Source organism: Protomyctophum bolini (assembly GCF_963924005.1).
Source record: "Protomyctophum bolini genome assembly, chromosome: 12".
In the NCBI taxonomy this organism is placed as follows: Eukaryota; Metazoa; Chordata; class Actinopteri; order Myctophiformes; family Myctophidae; genus Protomyctophum; species Protomyctophum bolini.
This window is the reverse complement of record NC_137873.1, coordinates 482,291-509,713: the sequence shown is the minus strand read 5'-3', so window position 1 is coordinate 509,713 and position 27,423 is coordinate 482,291. Positions and strand designations below refer to the sequence as shown.

At 43.3% G+C, this 27,423-nt stretch overlaps 1 protein-coding gene across 1 annotated transcript; it reads right to left on the bottom strand.

Moving 5' to 3' along the window:
* Nucleotides 1-25,680, bottom strand: sirt6 (sirtuin 6; the record flags this gene model as incomplete). The annotated part of the gene is made up of 8 exons (XM_080777867.1): nt 25,487-25,680; nt 18,838-18,965; nt 10,595-10,777; nt 8,753-8,812; nt 7,874-7,969; nt 4,374-4,454; nt 1,756-1,879; nt 1-429 (listed from the first exon to the last, which is right to left on the bottom strand). The coding sequence occupies exons 1-8, from the start codon at nt 25,550-25,552 to the stop codon at nt 1-3; spliced, it is 1,167 nt and encodes a 388-aa protein (XP_080633993.1). The 5' UTR covers nt 25,553-25,680.
* Nucleotides 25,681-27,423: the final 1,743 nt, after the last annotated feature.

Below are 27,423 nucleotides of genomic sequence, written 5' to 3'. Positions count from 1 at the left end.
CTACCGGGGGAGGGGGGAGTCTTCGGACTTCTCCCTCTTCACAGCGACCTTCTCCTGCTCCTCCTCCTCCTCCCCCCCTCCCCTCACCGGTGGTTTGCTCCGCCTCTTCCTCTGGCGTTTGGCCGCCTCCTCCTTCACGGGTGGTTTGGCGTCTCCCTCGGCGACCTCCTCCTCCTCCTCCTCCTCCTCTTTCACCTCCTCCTCCCCTTCCCCCGCCGGTGCTTTGCTCCGCCTCTTCCTCTGGCGTTTGGCCGCCTCCCCCTTGGCGGGTGGCGGTTTGGCGTCGCCGTGGGCGGAGACCCCGTTGGCGTGGGCGTGCTCGCAGACCGTCGGCCCCGCCCACTCGGGGATGTCCAGCCCCAGCAGTGACATCACGTGGGTCATGACCTCGTCTATGTAGGCGTGGATACGCAGGTGGGCGTGTTTGTCCTGGTGCACACGCGCACACGCAAACGCACATGCACACGCACACACACGGGAATACAATGACGATCGATTTATTCACCTCCATTGAAACACTGCAAAAGCCCTCACGGTCACCCTTAGGTTAAAATAATGTCGAAATAGATTCAGGATTTAATGGGCAACCAGTGAAGTGCAGCGCGCGCGTGTGTGTGTGTGTGTGTGTGACATGATTGGTGGCCTGGATCTTCAGAAGGTGCTTATCTGAAGACTGGAGTGATGGCTGAGATATAGGCCCTTATTTATCAACGCGGCGTACACCCAAAATTGGGTGTACACATGGTGTACACCATGTGAAAAGTTGACTCGTCCGTTATTCACTGACTGATTTATAAACGGCTTCGAGTCAGTGTTACTTCCATGTTGCGCAGCACTGTCCAATCTTTACCGTTCATGTTAGCCCCATATGTGCCCTCTCCCTATACGCTCATTATGTAGCTCTGAGATACAGAATGAGCGTAGGGAGAGGGCACATATGGGGCTACCGTTCATGTATGCTCTGCGGGCAGCAGCAGCAGCTGTAGGCTACTTTGTCACGATCGCGTTAGGACAATATAGAACACATAGGTCTATTATTATCATCACAGCAGCAGTTTGGCACATCATCAGAATACAATCTGCATTACCTTCCACGTGAACCTTCTCCTCCTCCTCCTCCTCCTCCTCCTCCTCCTCCTCCTCCTCCTCCTCCTCCTTCTCCAACAACTCGATAACGTTCTCATGTTAGTTTGTTACTTATTTTCTGAGCCATGTAAATAAACAACCCGCACTGACCGGAGACGGAGAGGTTCGTGTGCTAGTCATTGCAGTCAGCACGGAAGTAGCCTCGGAAACGAAGACGTTTTATATCCAGCACGGAGGTGAGGGGGGGTATCGTTTGGGGATAAAGTTTGCGCGCTTACATCTGTTACTTCTCTGACACAGCGCAGTACAAACTTCTAATTCAGCCAGTCAATAGTGGGACACCGTGCGCTGAGATCCACATGTATGCTGCAGTTGTTTTTTAATTAAGAGCGCGTTCTGAATGCAATGCAAACTAATAGGCGAGTGCGCTCTGGTGCATATATGCAAAGGCAAAGAATGACTTCTGTCCGTGACAATAATCAATGCTACAGTTTGAATTATGTACACACGCACACATAGAGCAAAAATATGATATGGGGAAAACCTTTTTTTTTTTTTTTTTTTACTTTCGACTTCTCATAATCTGAATCGACTCGTGTTAATGAAGTCGATAAATCGATGTTTTGATGAATGCCCTAGTGTGTGTGTGTGTTTGTGTGTGGACCTCACATGCTTGGTGGCCTGCAGGTTAACGATGGCCACCTTGCCTCCGTTCTTCTTGGTCAGCAGGGGGAGGTTTCCGGCCGGTCGGATCTGCAGCGACGTGCCTAGAGTCAGAGCCAGGTCCGCCCTCCTGGAACACAGACACCGCAGGGTTAATGCAGACACCACAGGGTTAATACAGACACCACAGGGTTAATGCAGACACCACGGGGTTAATGCAGACACCACAGGGTTAATGCAGACAACACAGGGTTAATACAGACAACACAGGGTTAATGCAGACACCACAGGGTTAATGCAGACAACACAGGGTTAATACAGACACCACAGGGTTAATATAGACAACACAGGGTTAATACGGACACCACAGGGTTAATGCAGACACCACGGGGTTAATACAGACACCACAAGGTTAATACAGACACCACGGGGTTAATGCAGACACCACGGGGTTAATACAGACACCACGGGGTTAATACAGACAACACAGGGTTAATGCAGACAACACAGGGTTAATGCAGACACCACGGGGTTAATACAGACAACACAGGGTTAATACAGACACCACGGGGTTAATACAGACATCACAGGGTTAATACAGACACCACAGGGTTAATATAGACAACACAGGGTTAATACAGACACCACGGGGTTAATAGACAACACAGGGTTAATACAGACAACACATGGTTAATAATGCCAGGTGGCTCAGGGATAGAGTGACCGGATGGAAACCGCAAGGTTCCCGGTTCGATCCCTGTGGGCTCCCCCAGAGTTAGTGTCCAAGTGTCCTTGAGCAAGACTCTGAACCCCTAATTGCTCCCGATGTGCAGGTCGGTGCCTTGCATGGTTTCCTCCGCCATCAGTGTATGAATGTGTGTGTGAATGGTAAATGGTGCATTTATACAGCGCCTTTATGCAAGGCGATTTACATAGATTGTGCATTATTCACCCATTCATATTGATTAATTTCCACATGCCTAATAGTAAATGTAGCTGTCCATGGTTCTATAGTAACTGTAGCTGCTGTCCATGGTGCTGAAGTAACTTTAGCTGCTGTCCATGGTGCTGAAGTAACTTTAGCTGCTGTCCATGGTGCCGAAGTAACTTTAGCTGCTGTCCATGGTGCCGAAGTAACTTTAGCTGCTGTCCATGGTGCTGAAACACCTTTAGCTGCTGTCTATGGTGCTGAATTAACTGTGGCTGCTGTCTATGGAGCTGAAGTAACTGTGGCTGCTGTCCATGGTGCTGAAGTAACTTTCGCTGCTGTCCATGGTGCTGAAACACCTTTAGCTGCTGTATATGGTGCTGAAGTAACTTTAGCTGCTGTCAATGTAAGCCAGAAACCTGCACATCGGGAGCAATTAGGGGTTCAGAGTCTTGCTCGAGGACACTTGGACACTAACTCTGGGGGAGCCCACAGGGATCGAACTGGCGACCTTACTGTTACCATCCCAGCCACTCTACCCCCTGAGCCACCGCCGTTAATGGGTGAATGTAATGCACAATCTCTGTAAAGCGCCTTGGCTAAAGGGCGCTATATAAATGCACCGTTGACATGGAAACAGTTCAAACAGAAGTAAACCTAAATCCACAGTATTATGCCGTGCTGCGCGGAACGTTCCGCCAGGAGACAGACGAGGTTGAAACGAGGCCTGACAGATGAAATAACACAGCCCTCCTTTATCACAACAAACGGGGGGAAATAATTACATAAATGGCACATTTATGGACAAGGAGAGGTGTGTGTTCTGCAGGCGGAGCTGCTTTTGTGTCGACCAAAAGGCAACAGAAACATACGATTAACCCATTTAGGCCTGACCTCGACCTCGACCGCCTGTCCTTTGGCGTTGCGCCAAAGGACATCATTACATGGTCACCATGGGGCTCCCGCGTGACCACAACCACGTACAAATCAGGCCTCTTCAATACTACAATATCTAGTGTGTGTGTGTGTGTGTGTGTGTGCGTGTGTGTGTGTGTGCGTGGGGAGGGGGAGGGTCCCTGCTTAATATCTCTCTCTCTCATTCAGGGCATCCTTGACCTGAAACCGCTAAAAGACACTTGAGTGGTGACGCCTCGACCTCCTACAGGCGGATGAAAAGGCTCAACTTATGTATCTTACATGGCATTTTTATGTAGACTTATAGCATTTTATGTAAACATAGCACTGTATAGTATATATATATATATATATATATATATACTAGCGGTGTCTGCAGCTTAAAAAAAAACTATGGTCTCAATTTCCATCCATGCTAAAGCCCTTATCCCTCAAATGTTTTTTGAATAGTCCAACTAGCCGATCGACATCGACCCGTTGTGAGCTTGTAGATTGGCTATTTTAACTATTGAAAAGTATATATATTTTTTTCAAATAGGTAAACAAAAAGGCTAAATAGTTTAGGGATAAGGGCTTTAGCATGGATGAACATTAACACATGACTAAACCCCATCAGAGTGACCAGGGGTGGATAAGGGCTTTAGCACAGAGTGACCAGGGGGTGGATAAGGGCTTTAGCACAGAGTGACCAGGGGGTGGATAAGGGCTTTAGCACAGAGTGACCAGGGGGTGGATAAGGGCTTTAGCATGGATGAGCATCTAGGCAGTGAGTGAGGTTCACCTGCTGGCCTCTTCAGAGCGGCTCAGCTCCTTGTCAGGTAGAGGATCCTCCCAGTCCAGGATGGAGCTGATCAGCTTCCCTCTGATGGAACAGCATGCACGCACGCACGACACACACACACGCATGATGACACACACACACGCACGCACAAACGACACACACACACACACACACACACACACACACACACACACACACACACACACACACACACACACACACACACACACACACACTATTAACCCATTGACACATGCGACCCGATTCTACAAAAAAAGTCTTCTAAATCCTGACAGTATACTGAAAAAAAAAAACCATATGTTTCCATGTCAGTGGTTCTCAAACCATTTCATGTCAAGGACCCCCAGATTATTATCTGGGGTGAAAATATGTTGTTCCAGGGACAGGACAAGCAAAGATACGAGTAAAAAATGTTCGCTGTGAAAGAATACAAATTCAAGGATTTGGACGTTTGTGTTGCTGCATCATGAGCTTGGAGATCTGCTATTTTCAACTGTAAGTACATTTTTATGTAAATTCTCTCTGTGTGTGTGTGTGTGTGTGTGTGTGTGTGTGTGTGTGTGTGTGTGCCAAAATATGTTACATGATTATGCATTGTGTGCTGGTAGATCTGCTATTTTCAACTGTACTGTAATTTGTTGCCAATACTGTGTGTGTGTGTGTGTGTGTGTGTGTGTGTGTGTGTGTGTGTGTGTGTGTGTGTGTGTGTGTGTGTGTGTGTGTGTGTGCTTAAAAAAAAAAGTCTACAGTACAGTAACTATAACAATAAATGCGTAGTTGCACCACTCAGTTCACACGGGTGTGAATTTTTTTCAACGGCTAAAGTTTAAAACAATGGTTAACGTGGTTACAGTAGAAGCTCTGAGGTGACACAGATGTGTTCATGTCTTAATGAGTTAAATCCTTTTCGGGTCATGGATCAGTCCACCTCGGTGCCAAATGATGTGGATCCATTCTCCGGTCCAGAACGTGATTCCTCACAGGCTTTTAAGACGCGACACTTGACACAACGCGCGTCAATACGTGTCACTATGTATGCAAATCAAATGCCTTGTTATTGTGGAGCTTTTGCTCTCTGCGTGAGTCATATTTAAACCATTTAGGCCCTGATGACGTCGAAATAAAAGAAAAAGGTTCGCTCTGAAAGAATATTATACCTATTCAAAGATTTGTGCCGCATTTTTTTTAACGATTTTTCAAAAATAGCAGGCCTACAAGTTCATAGCGCGCCACTCGGTGGCGCGCAATGAGCTTGTAGATCTGCTATTTTTCAATAGCTAAACAGAATGCTTGAAACACCAAAAGGGGTTCCCGCCCAAAATGTGTTAAACCATTCAACGTGTGTGTGGCGTGCGTGCATGTGTGCGTGTGTGCGTGCGTGCGTGCATCCGTCCGTGCCAGAACACTGTCAACATTAATTATTTACAACATACTTTTTATGGCTAGCCGTCAACGCTGTTTGACCGCGTCATTGATTAGCCGATGCATATCGATGTGTTGTTTCATTCTCTCGTTGTATCCGAGGTCTCCGTTTGACTTCATTTTCTCTTTTCTGTTTCTGTGTCAGTGGTTTAATGTCAAGGAGCCACAGAAATTATATGCATTTGGCCACCGACCCCCATCTGAAAATATGCTGTTCCAGGGACTCCCCGGAAGCAAAGATTTGAGTTAACGATTTTTCTAAAATAGCAGATCTACAAGCTCGTAGATCTGCTGACTTTCAGTTCTACTGGATCTCTTCTCCACTAGTCCCTCCCTGACATTTAGTTCTACTGGATCTCTTCTCCACTAGTCCCTCCCTGACATTTAGTTCTACTGGATCTCTTCTCCACTAGTCCCTCCCTGACATTTAGTTCTACTGGATCTCTTCTCCACTAGTCCCTCCCTGACATTTAGTTCTACTGGATCTCTTCTCCACTAGTCCCTCCCTGACATTCAGTTCTACTGGATCTCTTCTCCACTAGTCCCTTCCTGACATTTAGTTCTACTGGATCTCTTCTCCACTAGTCCCTCCCTGACATTCAGTTCTACTGGATCTCTTCTCCACTAGTCCCTTCCTGACATTTAGTTCTACTGGATCTCTTCTCCACTAGTCCCTCCCTGACATTTAGTTCTACTGGATCTCTTCTCCACTAGTCCCTCCCTGACATTTAGTTCTACTGGATCTCTTCTCCACTAGTCCCTCCCTGACATTTAGTTCTACTGGATCTCTTCTCCACTAGTCCCTCCCTGACATTTTAGTCTAGTTTTCATATGTCGATGAAATCATCATTATATTTAGTACGTGTATATTTATATATTTTCTTGATATGAAAATTTTCATGATTATTAATTGAATACCCTGGACCTCAGATGAAACAAGATCAGTGATATCCTTTTAGACAAAGTGTTTCACTGTACTGCTTAGATGTCTGACTAATAAAAGCATTAAATCAATCAATCAATAGTCTTAGTTTTAGTCATCATACAGTAGTTTAGTTTTAGTCTGTGAAATAAAGGTGTTCTACGTGGTAAAAACTGGAAAAAACGGCACCCCGAGCTCCTATTTTGAAAGCAATCCTGGCGCCGATTGTGTTTTAACATGTTTACCTGCAGGTCCGGAGGCCTCTGGAACGCACCACGTCACAGTGGCAGTTTCAGACCATAAGACATGTTAACATGTTTACCTGCAGGTCCGCACCACGTCACAGTGGCGTCCGGATGGTTTCAGACCATAAGACATGTTAACATGTTTACCTGCAGGTCCGCAGGCCTCTGGAACGCACCACGTCACAGTGGCGTCCGGATGGTTTCAGACCATGAGACGTGTTATTAATATGTTTTACCTGCAGGTCCGCAGGCCTCTGGAACGCACCACGCCACAGTGGCGGTTTCAGACCATAAGATGTATTATTAAAGGCGTAGTGAAATGAAAAATAAGTTTTTCACACTTTTAGACCATATCCGTGGTCATCATATGGGCATACCTAACAATGGATGCCAAAAAAATGGGAAAATTCTCATTTCTGTGTGTTTTTATATCAAACGTCCATAAAAACGATTGTATTATTTATTTATTAAAACGAAAATAATAAAAATGAAGCTCACCCGTTTAATTCCCCATATCTGCGCAATCGTCCAACACAGCTGCTTCTGATTACAGATTACTCCGTTTTTATTTCCATTAAAGATGACATCCAGACAGTGTATTACTCGGTTTCAACTTAATCATCACGCTAAAATATGTTTCTGAAAACATTATAGGGTAGAAATAAGCCACATAACAGTAAACTGGTTGTGCTGTCTGACCGTCTGATTTATAAACAAACAACACCACGCTGTTGCGCATAGCATAGCTACCGCCCCTAGCTACCGTCCCATCGCCTGAAGGGATGCTACACTCTGATTGGTTCAGAAACTTCAGACCGGCGTTTCATGTTGAAACACCATTTTCATGTTGTTCACCATTTCCGTTTCACTACACCTTTAACATGTTTTACCTGCAGGTCCGCAGGCCTCTGGAACGCACCACGTCACAGTGGCGCCCGGTCGGTTTCAGCCCCATCACCCCGATCACCGTGTCCCTCACATACTGCCTGGAGGAAACACAAAACTGTTATTTCAGTAACAGGTTTTTTTTTATCCCAGACATGCAGCACAGATAAGACTTAAGAACTCCTTTATGCCAAGGGCCATTAGAGTATAATAATGAATCAATTTACTCGATTAAATCTGCAGTTGATTTAGTCGAACAGAATGTGCTTTGTCGGGCCTTGGTGCCGTCGTAATGACTGTTTTTCACTTGTTGAAAATAGCAGATCTACAAGCTCACAGCGTTGTGAGCTTGTAGATCTGCTGTTTTCAGCATGCAACCAAGTGTCTAAATGAATTATACTGGATCTCTTGTCCACTAGTCCCTTCCTAACCTTTTAGTCTACTTTTTATTTTTGTTGAGGAAATCTTACTCTGTTTGACCAGAATGGAACAGAGCCTTCATTAACACTGACTCTGTTTGACCAGAATGGAACAGAGCCTTCATTAGCATCATTAACACTGACTCTGTTTGACCAGAATGGAACAGAGCCGCCATTAGCATCATTAACACCGACTCTGTTGGAGCATAATGGAACAGAGCCTTCGTTAGCATCATCTGTAACACCTGTCGAAGGAAGTAGGGAAAGGGGCCCAAGGTTCTTTCTAAAATGGCGTGGTGTGTGTGTGTGTGTGTGCATGGAGCCCATTGTCCAAGCCCTGCAGGTGCCCCAAATGACGCCCCCTGGAGGCACAGTGTCTCTTTGTGCGTACACGTACAATTACATACGAGCAATAGCAGGCACGTTTCTCACATTCCACTAGCGTACAGTATGTACGGTACATACCTGCCACATTTCTCACACTCTTCTATGAACATGTTTCCATGGAGCTCCGCGAGCAGGTCCCTAGAGGGCAGAGAAACACAACACGGGAGGGAGGGGAGGGGAGGGGGGGGGGGGGGGGTTACTATGTACAATGTAGGCATAGTTATAGACTATATAACTGGCCGTCCCGAGGGCCACACCTTCACTTACTGTGGCCCTCAGCTTAATATCAGAATACTGAGATATTATTGATTTCAGCTGTTTACAATTCCAGACATGCAAACATGACCCGCTTTTGTATGTCCAATGTGTTTGGATTTAGTTCATAAAAACGGTCAAATTCTTTTGAGGATTCTTTCGCGGTGCGACAGCTATTTTTGCTACGACAGTAATATGCAACGTGGCCCCTCTGGAGTGAGTGTGGAACTATAGTGGCCCTCTGGAGTGAGTGTGGAACTGTAGTGGCCCTCTGGAGTGAATGTGGGACAATAGTGGCTCTCTGGAGTGAGTGTGGAACTATAGTAGCCCTCTGGAGTGAGTGTGGAACTATAGTGGCCCTCTGGAGTGAGTGTGGAACTATAGTGGCCCTCTGGAGTGAGTGTGGAACTATAGTGGCTCTCTGGAGTGAGTGTCACTGTGGAACTATAGTGGCCCTCTGGAGTGAGTGTGGAACTATAGTGGCCCTCTGGAGTGAGTGTCACTGTGGAACTATAGTGGCCCTCTGGAGTGAGTGTGGAACTATAGTGGCCCTCTGGAGTGAGTGTCACTGTGGAACTATAGTGGCCCTCTGGAGTGAGTGGACCTCACTCCAGAGTGGCATATTAGCGCCCACGGCGGGAATCGAACCCAGGACCTTCTAGCTGTCAGGCGACAACACTACCGTCTGTGCCACCACTGTGTACCCAGGGGGGAGGTCTTATTTGTTTTTTAACGGTAAAATAAATAAAATATAACACATAAGTTGAAGCACAGAATGTTGATGAGCGACGGCACAGGGGGAGATGGGGGTCAACGGGGTCAGGGCGATAATGGCGTCGACGCGTGCATGCAGACCTGGGACCTCGGGGCTGGAGCGATGGAATGCAGCCGAGAGCTCTCATCTTTATCCCCTTCTGACCCGAGATCAGGTTCTAAAAATGTCTTCTACATCCTGACAGTTTTCTGAAAAAGCTATGTCTCCATGTCAGTCGTTCTTCGATTTTTCAAAAACAGCAGACCTACAAGCTCGTATAGCGCGCGCTATGAGCTTGTAGGCCTGCTATTTTTCAATAGCTAAAGCAAAACATAATGCTAACACCAAAAGGGGTTCCCGCCCTAAACAGGTTATGCATGGGAATATTCTAATGTCCTCTCATCTCCATATTCTAACCTTTCTGGGGGTTTACTTTATGTAAATGAATGCCCTATACGTCAGGCCGGGGTCTGAGCTGAGAGAGAGATTAATCACCTGCTATTTCAACTCAGTAGTGTGAGCAAACTCTTCACTTTACACCTTATGCTTTTTTGGCAGGTGATTAAAAAGCTCCTGAACTACATGTACACAATACACTACCTCTGATAATGATTAATGACCGTAGCGGACACTTTTTCATGATGTCTGTGGTTTGTTTGTTGCAAAGAGTTGCGTTGGTGTGGTCTGTTTGTTGCAGAAAATGCCTAATAAAATAAAATAAATTGACCTATCTAGGGAACCTACTGACCAGGTACTTACTGACCTACCTAGGGAACCCACTGACCAGGTACTTATTGACCTACCTGGGGAACCCACTGACCAGGTACTTATTGACCTACCTAGGGAACCAACTGACCAGGTACTCATTGACCTACCTAGGGAACACACTGACCAGGTACTTATTGACCTACCTGGGGAAGCCGGAGCGGACGTGCAGGCCGTCCACGTTCTGGCTGACCAGGTACTTGAGGTATCCGGCCCTCTGCAGGCCCAGCAGGGCCATGTGGGTCAGGCTCGGCCGAGCCTCCTCGAACGTGGTGTCAAAGTGAGGCATCTCTCCTTTCTGCTCCAGCGTCCACACGCCCTTGGGCCCCCTGGTGGTGAGGGAGGGGAATGAAAGAAAACGTCAAGTCTGTTGTCGTTGGATAAGATTGTGGCCACAATGCCATGCTGTATTCACCATTAGGAGAGCTAACAGCTAACATACTGTATTCACCATTAGGAGAGCTAACAGCTAACATACTGTATTCACCATTAGGAGAGCTAACAGCTAACATACTGTATTCACCATTAGGAGAGCTAACAGCTAACATGCTGTATTCACCATTAGGAGAGCTAACAGCTAACATACTGTATTCACCATTAGGAGAGCTAACAGCTAACATACTGTATTCACCATTAGGAGAGCTAACAGCTAACATACTGTATTCACCATTAGGAGAGCTAACAGCTAACATGCTGTATTCACCATTAGGAGAGCTAACAGCTAACATACTGTATTCACCATTAGGAGAGCTAACAGCTAACATACTGTATTCACCATTAGGAGAGCTAACAGCTAACATGCTGTATTCACCATTAGGAGAGCTAACAGCTAACATACTGTATTCACCATTAGGAGAGCTAACAGCTAACATACTGTATTCACCATTAGGAGAGCTAACAGCTAACATACTGTATCCACCATTAGGAGAGCTAACAGCCGGCAAACGCTAATCAAAATAACTTTGATTATTCTATACATTCTCTAATTGTGTAGAAGAAATGCAGAATGTTTAACAACAATTTAACTCAAATGAACCCGTAAGCGTAACCAGTCCATTTGGTTTCATTTTGTGCTCTGAAGAGTTAAAGATCCATATGGTTACCAACTCTCCATCCTTTAGCCCCCTCAAGGACCACCTGTAGCCCCCTCAAGGACCACCTGTAGCCCCCTCAAGGACCCCTGGTTAGAAACAACCGTGCTAATGCACTAAAATACAGTAAAACACACTGTCAGAATTCCAGACCATGCGAGGGTTCGTTAATAGTTGAACAAACACAAGACTCAAGACACAAGACGCCTTTTGGTGTTTTAAGCATTATGTTATACTTTAGCTGTTGAAAAAAAGCAGATCTACAAGCTCGTATAGCGCGGTACTTGGTGCCGCGCTACAGGCTTGTAGGTCTGCTATTTTTGAAAAATCGTGAAAATGTGGCGCAGATCTTTGAATATCTATATTATTTCACAGCGAACGTTTTAACTAAAATCTTTGCTTCTGGGGGAGGGTCCCTGGAATAACACATTTTGAGATGGGGTTCGGCGGCCAATTACATATAATTTGTGTGGTCCTTGACATGAAATAGTTTGAGAACCACTGACAAAGAAACACAGGGTTTTTCAGAAAACAGTCAGGATGTAGAAGACATTTTTTTAATCTGATCTCAGGTCAAAATGGGTTAATAACATGTGTGTCTGTCAAACATTGCCTTCAACTGCACTGCAACACAGGGTGGACACTGCCCTCCAGTGGACAAGGAGCCACATGACACTGCAAAGTGTGTGTAGGCATTTAGCAGTGAGTAGTCTCTCAAGACAGACTGTTGCCTCGCGTCAACTAGTCTGTCGGCAAGCAGTAGAAAGAAGTCAGCCGCGCAATCACCCAATCACATTTAGTGGGCGGGATTTACATGTGTGTGCAGCTCGGAATTTTCGTCCCACTGGAAGCAAACCTACATCCTTCCATTATTATTATTGAACATGGCTTCCTCTGGTCAACAAACAACACCAAAGAAACCTATTGCGAATGTATGTAGAGTTTGTGGAGATTATTTAAAGTATGGAGTAAAAGGACAAGTATTTAATTTATTCACAAATCAAGGATTGGAGACTAGTTTGGAAGCTATAACCGAAGAACCTGTTGTTGCAGACGATCCACTGAAATCGATTTGCTTAAGCTGCAAAAAAAAATTGGAAAAGGTTGGCGATTCGGTCAAAGAACTGTATGACCGAAACAATGCTAGACATAAGCGTTGTGCAACTGCGTCGACATCTCCATCTCACCCCACAAAAAAACGGGTAAGTGCTATCTAATGTTGTCCTATGTTGAACAAATAAGTGTAAACTCCGTCAAACTAAATGTAATGTAAACTGTGTACAGTACAAAGTATGAATAAAAGCGTTGGTTATGATTAAGTGTAACTTCAATCATACGCGTTAATTGTGTTGTGGTGGGGTGTGCTAATATTTACGTTTCCCTAAATGACCCCTTTATTTAAGCAACTTCAGAACAGTCCGTGACGTACAAATATAACGGACGTAAAACAAATATATTTTGCAGTACAAATTAAAGTTATAAAAGCTTTGGTTTAGTGTTCAATCTGAAAGTGAATTGATTTGGAAACCGCGGGGGCTCCTTTTCACACTGTTTCACAAATCAAATTAGGATACAAAGCCTTTCAGACGTGGTATTATCTATATTTTTGCTTTAAACTTTGAGAAGGGGTCCATTACGTTTTACAGGTCAACAAGGACCCATTATCTAGTGTAATCAATGAATATAAATACTCTTACATTAGCTACATTTATTGTCTAAATTTCAAATTGTGTTGCATATATTTATAATAAACTTGATTTAATGGATGGTTGGGTCCATATGATCGTTTGACAGTACTAAAAGTACATTCAGTGTATTTTATTTTAGACACTAATCCCTTAAATACTCAGCACTTGATCAAAATGGGTGATCTATAAGGTCACAATACTAGCACTGAGATGCATTGTGACTCGTGAGTTTAAAGCTGGCTGTTTTTCTGCATGCCATGATGCAACATGCATAAGTAGTAGTACACATGGTTAAATTGTATTTTCTAGCATTATTATGATTAAATGTTAATAAACGGCATGTTTTCAGAGTAAAGAAGCCACCACTTCATCTGCAGTGATGCCAACCATCATAGAACAACAAGTCCGGCCAAAGATTCCATTGGCAACATCTCAGCCTTGTCCTGACAAAAATGCTGCCATTTGTCCCAGTGAAAGTGCTGCTTGATTTAAAAAAAGATTTATACCCGGTTATAACATGTACATAACAATGCAATGTGACATAGCTGTTTACAAAATGCTGTACCCTCTCCAACTGTATATACTTTCCCCATTTTCAACTGTTTTTATTGTATTGTGACACTTGCTTTGGCAATGTAAATGTTTGTTTTCTCATGCCAATAAAGCTCCTTTGAATTGAATTGAGTTTATTCTTATACCAGGTATGCGATTATTCTAATGCTTACAGAACAGCTTTGTTGTATATTTTGGTTGATTGATTTATTTTCGTGTCTGGCACACGAAATTCCCAACCTCGTGGGTTCATAAGACACCATATCACATTTTCGTTTACAGCATGTTTACATTATATTCATAATCTATTGCATTACAGCCCAGAGTTAGAGTACTCTGGGCTATATTTTGTGCCACCCCCCCTTGCCAACCCTTATCCCTAAACCTATTTGCCATTTTGCACTATTTAAAAAAAAACTTTTCAAATAGTTCAAATTGCTGATCTACAAGCTCACGTGTAGACGTAGATCGGCTAGTTTAACTATTTTAAAATGATTTTCAAACATAAAAAAATGGCAAATAAGTTTAGGGATACGGGTGGCGCAAGATGGAGCCCTCCGTCTTCTCTCCCAAGCTTGATGAAATTGCCTGTATAATTATTCTTTGGGGTCTTAATAAAAAATGAAACTCTGGAGAAATACAAACTTTTTGTTTTTCATTATCTGAATTTCTGAAAAGTATAACAAATGAAGCTACCATGAAGGACATGAAGTGCCAGTCAATGGACAGTCATTCACATTATCATTTGCACCCCATTGTGTCAAAGTCTGAGACACTGCATACCAAATGTTTATTTTCATCTGTAAAATCAACTCTAAAGTAAAAGATTATAATCGTCTTTGCAAGAGAATGACAATGTGACATAAAACAAATTTAAGATTTCTTTATTAGTGAAATTGCACAAGGACACAAGGACTTGCTTTCTTGTTTTCAAGGATGCAGTGGCAGTCAAAGCCAGGACAGGCACAGCCACTCGAAGGATGCCACGCAGCTCTCCAACTAATCCACACCACTTGCGGAATGGTGCAACAGTGTCTTGCCCCTCACCCCTAGAAAACAAAATGTTAAAATAAGTAGATTATCAATACTTGTTTACATATACAACTTGATCTACAATTCTACATGATACAGCATGATCTCACTCTCTCACACACACACACACACACACACACGTAGGCCTTTAGCAGGCACTCTTCATCCAGACTCAGAACTAACAGTAAACAAGGTAAACAAATCTAGAACCACTTGAGGGGGTCCAGGTGGTCCCCAGCTAAATGATGGAGAGTTGGTAACCCTACCCTCATTAGAACTTTAACTCTTGAGTGTAAAATGAAATCAAATGGACCCTTAAGGGGCCATTTGGTTTAATTTTACGCTCTCCAGAGTTCAAGTATTGTTAAACATTTGCATTGCTTAATTTATAAGAAGTCTACACAATTAGAGAATGTAGAATAATTGTTATGAAAATATATAAAGACAGGGCGATGCCAAGTCAACAATGAAACCTAGCACTTGTCTACATCTTAACATGTTAGTTTGCTGGTATAGTTTATACATTCCAGGTTCTGAAAAATAGTATGTTAATCCAGCTGTAATCAAAAATGTCTGTTAACAAACGATTAGCGATAGCATTTAGTACTCAACTGTATGGGGGATGGTACGCTACTTTAGAAAGAACGAGTAAAGTTGATAGCCAGCAAGGAAGAGGAACATTACTGTACGTGTTTACGAAACTGAAAACCTAGCATATCTGAGTTGTTGTGTGTATGTGAAATACACACACATTCACAAATCATCCGTTAATAACCCCTTTGCGGTTGGAGTTGCTGAATTGAGGTGGTCAGTTTAGTAAAACCGTACAATTACAATGGGGAGAGATTAATAAATTAACACTTACCACTGCACAACAGTATGGGCCTCGTCTACAGCCACTCCAATTAATCTCTCCCGAAAAACATCGTTCTGAAAGTTGGCCAAGCTTGATATACGAGGCTTTTTCCAAAACCAGTAGGTAAACATAATAAAACATCTCGTCGATCGATTAAATATTTCAAACAAATGTGCTGAAGCGGTTTGATATGTTCAACATTGTGTAGAACAGCAACTCTTGTTTGCAAAAAAATCCTCCTCCGTTACATCCATGTTTTGTTCCGCAAAGGAATGGTTGAAAGTAGGAATGAAAACAGTGCGGCACAGCGGTAGTAGTGGAACTCGGCGGAAAAGCAAGGGCCTTTTCCGGTTGATAGAAATTCTAAACAGACCTTGCCCCCAGAGTCTAATTTCGAGGAACAACAGGGGAGGCGCTGTTTTCCCGAATATTTGACGATGGGATTCTCAGATTGAGCAGTGAGTGACTTCATGTATTCTGGAGTGACTTACAGTGAGAGGGCAGAGGTGGAAACATTACCGACTTATCGTTTTTTACTTATGTAAAAGTATCAACACTGTAATGGTAGAAATACTCTGTTAAAAGTACAAGTCTGGAATTCAATCAAAATGTACTTGAGTAGAAGTACAAAAGTCTTGGCATCAAAATTCACACACACACACACACACACACACACACACACACACACACACCTTTACATAGATGGAAATTTCTATTTTAGTTTTAGTCATATAGTCTTTGGAATGAAACTTAATTTAGTTTTAGTCATATTTTAGTCACCTGGAATGTTTTAGTGTTAGTCTAGTTTTAGTCAACTAAATATCATAAGATTTAAGTCGACCTAATCTACATCGACTAAAATTTATTTTGGCGGGCCTTGATGACGTCTTATGATTGATTTTACACTTGCTGAAAAAAGCCGATCTACAAGCTTATGAGCTTGTAGATCGGCTATTTTCAGCATGCAACCAAGTGTAAAATGACTTGATTTGTTTGATCCACTAGTCCCTTCCTAACATTTTAGTCTAGTTTTTATTTGTTGACGAAATTGTTAATATATTTAGACTTAGTTTTAGTCATTTAGTTTCCGTCAGTGAAAAAAGGTAGTTGACGAACATTTTTTGCCATAGTTTAAGTCGATGAAATCGATGCAACTGAACTCACCTGAAGTCACCTGAAGTCAGGCTATGATGACTAAAACTATGACTAAATATACTGTCGATTTAATCAACAACAAAAAACTAGACTAAAATGTTAGGAAGGGGACTAGTGGACAAGAGATCCAGGATAAGTAATTTTACACTTTGTTTGCATGCTGAAAATAGCAGATCTACAAGCTCACAACGCGTCGCGCTGAGCGTATAAAATCAGCCATTACGACGGCATCAAGGCCCGCCAAAACACATTTTAGTTGACCAAATCACCTGTAGATTTAGTCGACAATAATAAGCAGACTTGGCAACCTGACTGTAGAAAGTACAGTAAATAACTTGGGGGTCATTATTGATTATTTTTTCACCTTAGAAATATTGCACTGATCAGAGCCTATTTGTCATTGGACGATGCAAGAACGCTAATCCACGCCTTTGTTTTTTCTCGGCTCGATTACTGCAATGCACTTTTTTCTGGACTGCCTAAAACAACTGACAGATTACAACTTGTTCAAAATGCAGCAGCCAGAGTTTTAACTAAAACTTGAACTAAAAGCCAATGCTTCCGGTTGTTTTTAGGATTGATTTTAAAATTATTTCACTTGTTTATAAAGCTCTCAATGGTCTCGCACCTAACTACATGACTGCCTGCCTAAATATGTCCCAAACCGCCCCCTAAGGTCTTTCACTGCTGGCCTGCTCGCTTTGCCTAAAAAAATGGCAACAAAAAAATACGGGGAAGCAGCTTTTTGCTTCTACGGGCCGACAGCGTGGAACAAACTCCCACTGTACCTTCGACAGGCAGCTTCTGGAGACATTTTTAAAGCACAGCTCAAGACCCACTTCTACACCCTTGCTTTTAATTGATCTTTAATTTTTTTGTTATTCATGTCCTCACCGTATTGCATTACTGCTCTTGTTTTTTAATGTTTATGCCTTGCTTTTCTTTTCTTTCTTGCTGCTCTGCAGCATACCATGTCAACAATTAAATAAATTAAGAGTGCATTAAAACATGAGTTCCGTGAGTGCTGGTTTTCTCTTTTAGAAAAATTGTCTTTCTTTCTCCATTGCTCTGTAAAGCACTTTGAGCTGTCATGAAAGGTGCTATACAAATAAAGTTTTATTATTATTATTATGATATTAAACACTAAAACATTCCGGGTGACTAAAATGTGACTAAAACTAAATTAAAGCGACTATGACTTAAACTAAAATAGAACTTGGCAGCTAAAAACAACACTGCAGCCGAGGTGCTGATGCCCGCTGAACCCACCTGAAGTCACAGCACGTTTTAACCCATTAAGGCCCGACGTCGAAATAAATAAATAAATCTTCTGAATCCTCCAGTTTTCTGAAATAAATATTTTCACGATTTTTCAAAAATACACCAAAAGGGGTTCCCGCCCAGCGGGCGACAGCCAGACACATTTTCCGGGAGTGCGTTATCTGTCAATGGGACCCTACTGTCTATGGGACCCTACTGTCTATGGGACCCTACAGGCAACTACCGGCGATAGAGGCGATAGCAGGCGAACAGGCGATGGTCGAAAAGTGGGCGGAGGAACGTCGGCCGAAAAGATACAAATAATTAATCTTTTGGGCGATAGTGGGCGATAACTACATACACTCGCCGTTGGTCTCCCGCTGTTACAACGTACTGTCAGGGATGCCTTCTGAACCCACCTGAAGTCAGGGATGCTGAACCCACCTGAAGTCAGGGATGCTGAACCCACCTGAAATCAGGGATGACCGCTGAACCCACCTGAAATCAGGGATGCCCGCTGAACCCACCTGAAATCAGGGATGCCCGCTGAACCCACCTGAAATCAGGGATGACCGTTGAACCCACCTGAAATCAGGGATGCCCGCTGAACCCACCTGAAATCAGGGATGACCGTTGAACCCACCTGAAATCAGGGATGCCCGCTGAACCCACCTGAAATCAGGGATGCCCGCTGAACCCACCTGAAATCAGGGATGCCCACTAAACCCACCTGAAATCAGGGATGCTGAACCCACCTGAAATCAGGGATGCCCGCTGCCGTGCTGATTCCCGCTCCAGAATGAACCACTAGGTACTGAGACTCTCTGATCAACTGGGCGAGACGCTCCGCCTTCTCCTTCACAGACTCAGGGCCGTCGAACACCTGACACGAGAGCACAATACAATTCAATGTTATTATTAATACAAGTAGATTGGACATTTCTATTTGGATGAATGGGACGCCAATGAAGGGCATCGCAACTCTAGATTCATCCCATTATCAAAACAAAACTAATGTTTTGGCACTGACTGTAGAGGGGATGTTTTGGGGGCTACCAAAACAAACAGTGAAACTGTGAAAATGCTAAATGGTGCATTTACAAATTTTACATAGCACCTTTATCCAAGGTGCTTGCCTTTACACACAAACACCTTTACATGGGTTGTGCATTACATTCTCTCTCTCTCTCTCTCTCTCTCTCTCTCAGATTGTGTGCAGTTCATAGTCGGGGATCCACAGGCCCAAAAGCTCTTGAAAATGGGTTGAACCTGTGATGTCATGCTATACTTTTTTTTGGTGTTTTTTCTATTAATTTGGTCATTAAGGTACATAGAATAAGAGGGCTGCTCTGCCGGAAACATCGCGAAAAAAAGTTATGGCCATTTTAGTATAATGAAGCCTTTATTTTTTTGCCCATTTTCGCCTATTGTAAAAAACTAGGTTTCTTTTCTTAAAGTGCTCAGTAGGTTGTGTAGGCTGTCAATAAATGATTCCCAGATACACAGAACACATATGTGAACAACACCAAGTCCAGAAATACACTCACAAAGCCTTTCCAAATGATTTATAGCCATTTTTGGTACCAAAAATTCATCCGTTTTTTGCATTTTTCCCAATACTTTCATCTTTACTTCAATAGTAATCAACTTTGCCATGGGTTATGACATCAGCCAATGTCTCATTCTTTTCATCAATCTTTATAGTCATTCCACATTTTTTTTAATTAAAATCAACCCTAAATTAAAGGAACTGTGGTGACTTTATTACCCTAATGCTCAAAATTCCCAGAGCCTTTTTTTTCTTGAAAACAACTGTACCCCCACAAAATAAAAGTGTAACACAACAAATTCAAAACAACACAAGTATTTTTATTATTATTATAAAATAAACAGATGTGCACAGCTGATTCTTTATGTTAGTTGAAATATCACACCTAGTGTGAAGTGAGCTGTGCCATTTATGAATACTAATATATATTGTCTCTGTTGTGATCATAGTGATGAAATTGCTATCCTTGATCTTGATTGGCGTACATATACATGCTAAACGTCCCATGACACTTGGAGCTATACTCCTTCCAGAAGCACAGCTCAAAAAAGGAAATTAAACATTGTCTGAATAAAATAATGTCTGATATCACGAAAATGAAAATGATCAGGAAAATGAAAACGACTAACTAATCAACTCACTCACTGTCACTGTCTTCGAGTGTGAGTTCAACTCGTGAACATCTTTTGGGGTCCCCAGTGCAGAGACAGGCAATGACATACTTGACACCGGCTCTTGCACAGGAGCATCCTCTGGCACACTTGCTTTTCTTGCAGTGGCAATATTTGGTGCGCTTGTATTGTGCAGGTTTTGCATCCTTCAGCATCATTGTTGCCACCAGCTTACCATTGACAAGCTCTCTGCCAAAGTTGGTTGCCACAGGGTAGGTTGGCTGAGACATGTGTGCCCTCTTACATACAACCAACTGATGCAGGGCTCTGAGAAGGTGTAATTTGAAGGCATCTTCAGTAGGTGGAAGGCAACGCAGGTCTCCTTTGATGTTGCCAAAAAGATGGGCTCGCAGTGTATCCAAGTTACCACTGAAGTCACTCCTCTCATACAGTGAAGCCATGTATCATCTAGCCCAGGGGTAACCAACCCGGGGTTCGCGATCTACCAGTCGATCGCGGGAACGTTTCCAGTCGATCGCGAAGTGTTAGACCCATTGGAATAATGTCAGTGCCGCTCGTCACATGCAAATTAATTTTGAGCAGAGCGCTGTGGCTCTGAGTTTGAGAATAGACCCCATCGTCCAAGGGTGTGTGTGCGTGTGTGGTGGGAGGGGTGGTATCTTAGCAACACTGAATGACCTGTCCCATTGGTCGTGTGCTCGTATCATGAGCCAATGGCTGCAGCTCTGAGCTTCCCAGACCCAGGTTCACATACTACACTACACAAGCCGTAAAGCGAACTGACAGGTACCATATTAGCAGCTGTGAGCGCTCTTCTCTTCTCGTGAAGAAAGCAGGACAGAGTTGTCAAATAAATCCCGCCGTCATTCATACTGTATTTATTCTCCGACCCGACATTAAAATACGGAACAACGTGCGTTCATTACGGGGCTCGTGACAGGCTGCAGACACAGATAGATAGATAGCGCCGCTGCTCCTTCAGTTTTCGTTGTTCGTTGTTATAATATTTTTTATTATTGGGATTTGATCATTGATGCAAATTCTAAACATATGGATGCAGCTGCAGAAGTTGTGTTGCTTAAAGGAATGCATAGTTGCGTTCTCCTCAACTGCTGCGCACTGTGCGTAGCAACAACAAAAATATAAAAATGAGAAAAATATACTGAATATACCAGTCTGCAATGCAAACTAATAGGCGAGTGCACTCCAGGGCATATGCAAAGGGAAAGAATGACTTCCGTCCGTGACAATAATCAATGCTACAGTTTGAATTCTGTACACATGCACACATAGAGCAAAAAATATGATAAATATGAAATATGAAAACTTGTTGAAGTACAACGCATGAGTCAAGTAGCTGCTTTTGTATCAAACCCTTTCCTCTTTACTGAGCCTACTGTCATTGAACTGCTGTCCGATAAAATGCAGGATGTGTTTGCATTAACTTCAGATATTTAAATGGAGATTATTGGATTAGTAAGTGACTGTCACCTGCAGGTCAGAGCTAAAGAGAAGGAATTTTGGTCTCTTGTGAGCAGAGAAGTATCCCCTGATTGTGTCGTGTGCACTGAAGCTGCATGCCTACTTTGGTTGCACGTACTTATGTGAAATGGCCTTTTCACAAATGAAAATAATAAAATCCAAGTTTAGAACTCGTATGACTGACTCACATCTTAATGACACCCTCAGACTGGCAATCACTAAATATGAACCAGATTTCAAAACGCTTGCAGATAAAGTGCAGTCACAGCAGTCTCATTAAAGGTGGGCTGACCCTGAGAGTATGTCACCATATCTGTGCAAATATATATGGTCATGTTATGCCTATGTCATTTGAACATCTGCCAATGTGAATATTCATTGAAATGAGAAACAAAATATTTCTAATACTAATTATTTCTAATTTGTCTTAATATTATTTGACATTGATAATATAACTTACTATAAGTATTTATTCTAATTTAAGCTTTAGTCTTTGTGTGGATGTGTGCACATGCATTGAGCCTGTCAGAAATAGCAAAAAAACAAGTGTTTTTTCTAACACGTTTTAGTGGTAGATCTTGGCTTACAATTGGGAATAAAATGGGCTCTTGGGCTTGAAAAGGTTGGTTACCACTGATCTAGCCGCTGTCCCGACATCTTGTGTAACATCCAGACTTTCCCCAGAGTCACCATTTTGGCACAGAGGCAGAAGATCTTTCAGGTGATCTACGGCAGCTTTGTAGGCACGTCTTTTTCCTCTTCTGTAAAGATAGCCCACTGTGTCACATCCAGTCAGTATGTAGGTGCTGAGGAGTATGGATGAAAGATCGGAAGCTTCAACATCATACTTCACTGCCAGGGCATCCACAATTGCATGAGCAGGTAGGTAGATATCCATCTTCTTTACCCATAGCTCCTGTAGGCCATCCATGTGTGTGATGTAATATGCACATCATGATCTCATCTGTGTCAGTAGCCACAACTACAGCCCGTTCGTGGTGCAGATGTTCTACTGAGTATGCAATGTGGGCAAACATCCTAGTATCTGCCTCCTCATGCTTCTCACAGTTCTGGAAGTTCTGGAAGCTCAACCTGGCAATCTGCTGATAACAGAACAGTGCGACTAGGATCACGGAGCCAGATCCATCCCTTGACCAAGGTTATGCCATGCGAAAAGGGAATAAGGCTGACTACTTGGCTGCAATCAAGACATCCCTTGGCAGTTCATGGTGTGAAGTGGACAGATTGCCACCATTCGACAAGCCTGTTGTAATGGTGGTTGATGCCATGGCATTCATCCAGCGTCAACAACATCTTGGTTGCAGCACCTTCCATGAACTGCAAGAAAAATACCTGAAGCAGCTCCTTAGTGGTATCCCAGACAACTGTGACTGCATCCACTTTGTTGGTGATCGATATGATGTCTCCAGCAAGATGAAGGAGTACAAGCCACATGATAGTCTTGCCTTACCTGAATGGAAAGGCTTTGTTCAAAATCCACTGAATAAAGCAAACCTGTTGAACTATATGGGAGAAGCATGGGCTGCTCAGCACAAATCACTTCCTGCTGGATGCACACTTATTCTGGGTGGACTTTTCCATGATCCTAGTCGCACTGTTCTGTTATCAGCAGATTGTCAGGTTGAGCTTCCAGAACTGTCCTGTGAGAAGCATGAGGAGGCAGATACCAGGATGTTTGCCCACATTGCATACTCAGTAGAACATCTGCACCACGAACGGGCTGTAGTTGTGGCTACTGACACAGATGTGATCATGATGTGCATATATTACATCACACACATGGATGGCCTACAAGAGCTATGGGTAAAGAAGATGGATATCTACCTACCTGCTCATGCAATTGTGGATGCCCTGGCAGTGAAGTATGATGTTGAAGCTTCCGATCTTTCATCCATACTCCTCAGCACCTACATACTGACTGGATGTGACACAGTGGGCTATCTTTACAGAAGAGGAAAAAGACGTGCCTACAAAGCTGCCGTTGATCACCTGAAAGACCTTCTGCCTCTGTGCCAATACGGTGACTCTGGGGAAAGTCTGGATGTTACACAAGATGTCGTGACAGCGGCTAGACGATACATGGCTTCACTGTATGAGAGGAGTGACTTCAGTGGTAACTTGGATGCACTGCGAGCCCATCTTTTTGGCAACATCAAAGGAGACCTGCGTTGCCTTCCACCTACTGAAGATGCCTTCAAATTACACCTTTTCAGAGCCCTGCATCAGTTGGTTGTATGTAAGAGGGCACACATGTCTCAGCCAACCTACCCTGTGGCAATCAACTTTGGCAGAGAGCTTGTCAATGGTAAGCTGGTGGCAACAATGATGCTGAAGGATGCAAAACCTGCACAATACAAGCGCACCAAATATTGCCACTGCAAGAAAAGCAAGTGTGCCAGAGGATGCTCCTGTGCAAGAGCCGGTGTCAAGTATGTCATTGCCTGTCTCTGCACTGGGGACCCCAAAAGATGTTCACGAGTTGAACTCACACTCGAAGACAGTGACAGTGAGTGAGTTGATTAGTTAGTTGTTAGTTGATTAGTTGTTTTCATTTTCCTGATCATTTTCATTTTCGTGATATTAGACATAATCTTTATTTTATTCAGACAATGTTTAATTTCCTTTTTTGAGCTGTGCTCCTGCTATCATAAATAGCACAGCTCACTTCACACTAGGTGTGATATTTCAACTAACAAAGAATCAGCTGTGCACATCTGTTTATTTTATAATAAAAAAATACTTGTGTTGTTTTGAATTTGTTGTGTTACACTTTTATTTTGTGGGGGTACAGGTGTTTTCAAGAAAAAAAAAGGCTCTGGGAATTTTGAGCATAAGGGTAATAAAGTCACCACAGTTCCTTTAATTTAGGGTTGATTTTAATTCAAAAAATTGTGGAATGACTATAAAAATTGATGAAAAGAATGACGCATTGGCTGATGTCATAACCCATGGCAAAGTTGATTACTATTGAAGTAAAGATGAAAGTATTGGGAAAAATGCAAAAAACGGATGAATTTTGGTACCAAAAATGGCTATAAATCATTTGGAAAGGCTTTGTGAGTGTATTTCTGGACTTGGTGTTGTTCACATATGTGTTCTGTGTATCTGGGAATCATTTATTGACAGCCTACACAACCTACTGAGCACTTTAAGAAAAGAAACCTAGTTTTTTACAATAGGCGAAAATGGGCAAAAAAATTAAGGCTTCATTATACTAAAATGGCCATAACTTTTTTTCGCGATGTTTCCGGCAGAGCAGCCCTCTTATTCTATGGACCTTAATGACCAAATTAATAGAAAAAACACAAAAAAAAAGTATAGCATGACATCACAGGTCCTCTCAAATTTCCGGTGACTGGATCCCCGACTATCACCCATTCACTCACACTCACATGTTACATTCTCCGTTTCTCCCATTCACACACACTCTCTCTCTCTGATTGTGCACTTACTCACTCACTCACACACACACACTCTCACACACACACACACACACACACACACACACACACTGAACTACACGTTGTTCCAACTGTCCACATTTAATTGTACAGTAGAGAGTGCATTGTGAATTGTGATGCATTAACTCATCATGCAATACAATAATAAACCATACGGTACGTGCGACGCGCTATGAGCTTGTAGATTGGCTGTGTGTGTGTGTGTGTGTGTGTGTGTGTGTGTTACTGTGTTAGCATCTATAGCTGTATTGCAGCTCACCTCTGGGAGTCCACACACTCCTTTGTCGGCGTAGGGAGACAGTCCGGCGGCATAGTTCACTGACATGGTTCTCACACACTCTTTAAGTTATGAATGAATGCAGATAAATGAACGACAGAACAACACGGAGGATGTATCAGTGCAGTTTAGCCACTCTGTGCTAGCAGCGTTAGCTCACTGTCCGGCCATGTTGTCGTTGCTGTTGGACTACAGGTCCGTCCTGTTCAGATGACGTCACCCAGAAGCGACGGCAAAACAACAGACAGACAGGCTGGGAAAATACGTTCATGTTTTTAGTTTTGTCGATTTTATAATGTTTATACAGTACAATGTTTATACTCGCATGTTTTGCTTGGTATCAATGCTGTAATGTAGAAATACTCTGTTACAACCTTAGAGTATTATATATATATAGTTATACTCTAAAGGTTACAATTACAAACTAATAGTAAAGACTAGTGAAAGAACAATCACACAAATGCAACAGATGTTGCAGTTTCATCAGTGCTCCACAGAAGGGCGCTGCGTGACCATTGTTTGTGCCTCACATTGTTTGTATCTGCTCACAAACTCACCACGGACATTCCTGTTCATACTCCTTTATTTCCTTTACCTCAGTGTGCGTCTTTGAACAGTGGTGAGTTGTGTTACACGTTGCTTGCTGTGATGTTTGACTTATTCCTGAGTGTAACTTTCTTTCTGTCATTTATGTATGACCCGGTCAGTGTGCTCATGTGCTGATCTGCAATATGGACATGACGCTATTTAGGCTGTCTTCTGTTATTTATAGCATTACCTGGGCTGGGTTGTGTATTGTTTACAGTTTGTTTGGAATGTATGTTTACCGTCTATATTATTCCCCTCTTTACATTGTGTGTGTGTGTGTGTGTGTGTGTGTGTGTGTGTGTGTGTGTGTGTGTGTGTGTGTGTGTGTGTGAGAGTGTAATATTATGTAAAGCATGTTTGTGTTACCCGGAAAGCTGGGTATAGGAGGCGCTAACGCCCCTCAAAAAGCTGATCTACAAGCTCACAGCGTGTCACATTGCGATGCACTCTGAGCTTGTAGATCTGCTATTTCCAAATAGAGCTCCCTCTCTCTCTCTCTCTCTCGCTCCCTCCTTACCCCCCCCCTCTCTCTATCTCTCTCTCTCTCTCTCTCTCTCTCTCTCTCTCTCTTGCCCCCTCCTTAACCCCCCCTCTCCCCCCTCTCTCTCTCTCTTGCTGCCCCTTAAACCCCCCCTCTCCCCTCCCCTATAGTAAATGCGACCTGCTATGGAGATCCTGATGTCATCAATATTAGTATATGGATGTATGTCAGAACCTGACATTCCATATGTTGATCGTTCCCCATCCGTCCTTCCTCTTCGATGTCTCCCTTATGACTGATACCTGTCCATTTAAACTCTAGACGGGCCTGCCCCAAAGTTATAAGTGCAGCCTCCTGGGCTCCGAGGGACTTCCAGACTTGTTAGCCCGGCAGCCGGCGAAAACAATTAAGAGTTCTCAACAGGCCTGAAAATTAAGTTTCGGCCCTACCCGGACCCTCAAACCCTGTACACTCAAGACACTGCCCCCGCTGCCACCCTTAGATCTCCATATATGGAGCTGACCTGTTCTAAGTTCTAACATTCCATATGTTGATCTGACCTCATCAAACCATGTACACTCAAGACACGCTCCATATAAGGCCAGTGCACACGACCTCGACCTCAGGCGTCTTACTGGTATAGGTGCAACCATAGGCCACAGATTACTATGAAAACCTGAGAAACATGTCAGTCAGTGACTCCGTCGCACCACCATATATGGCCGTCAGTCCGTCACGCCTATATACAGTATGGCCGTGTCCATACGACACTGTCAATGAGGGAGAAGACTGGATCATCACCTAGAATAGATCATCACGCTCCATAAATGGAGCTGACCTGTTCTGACAT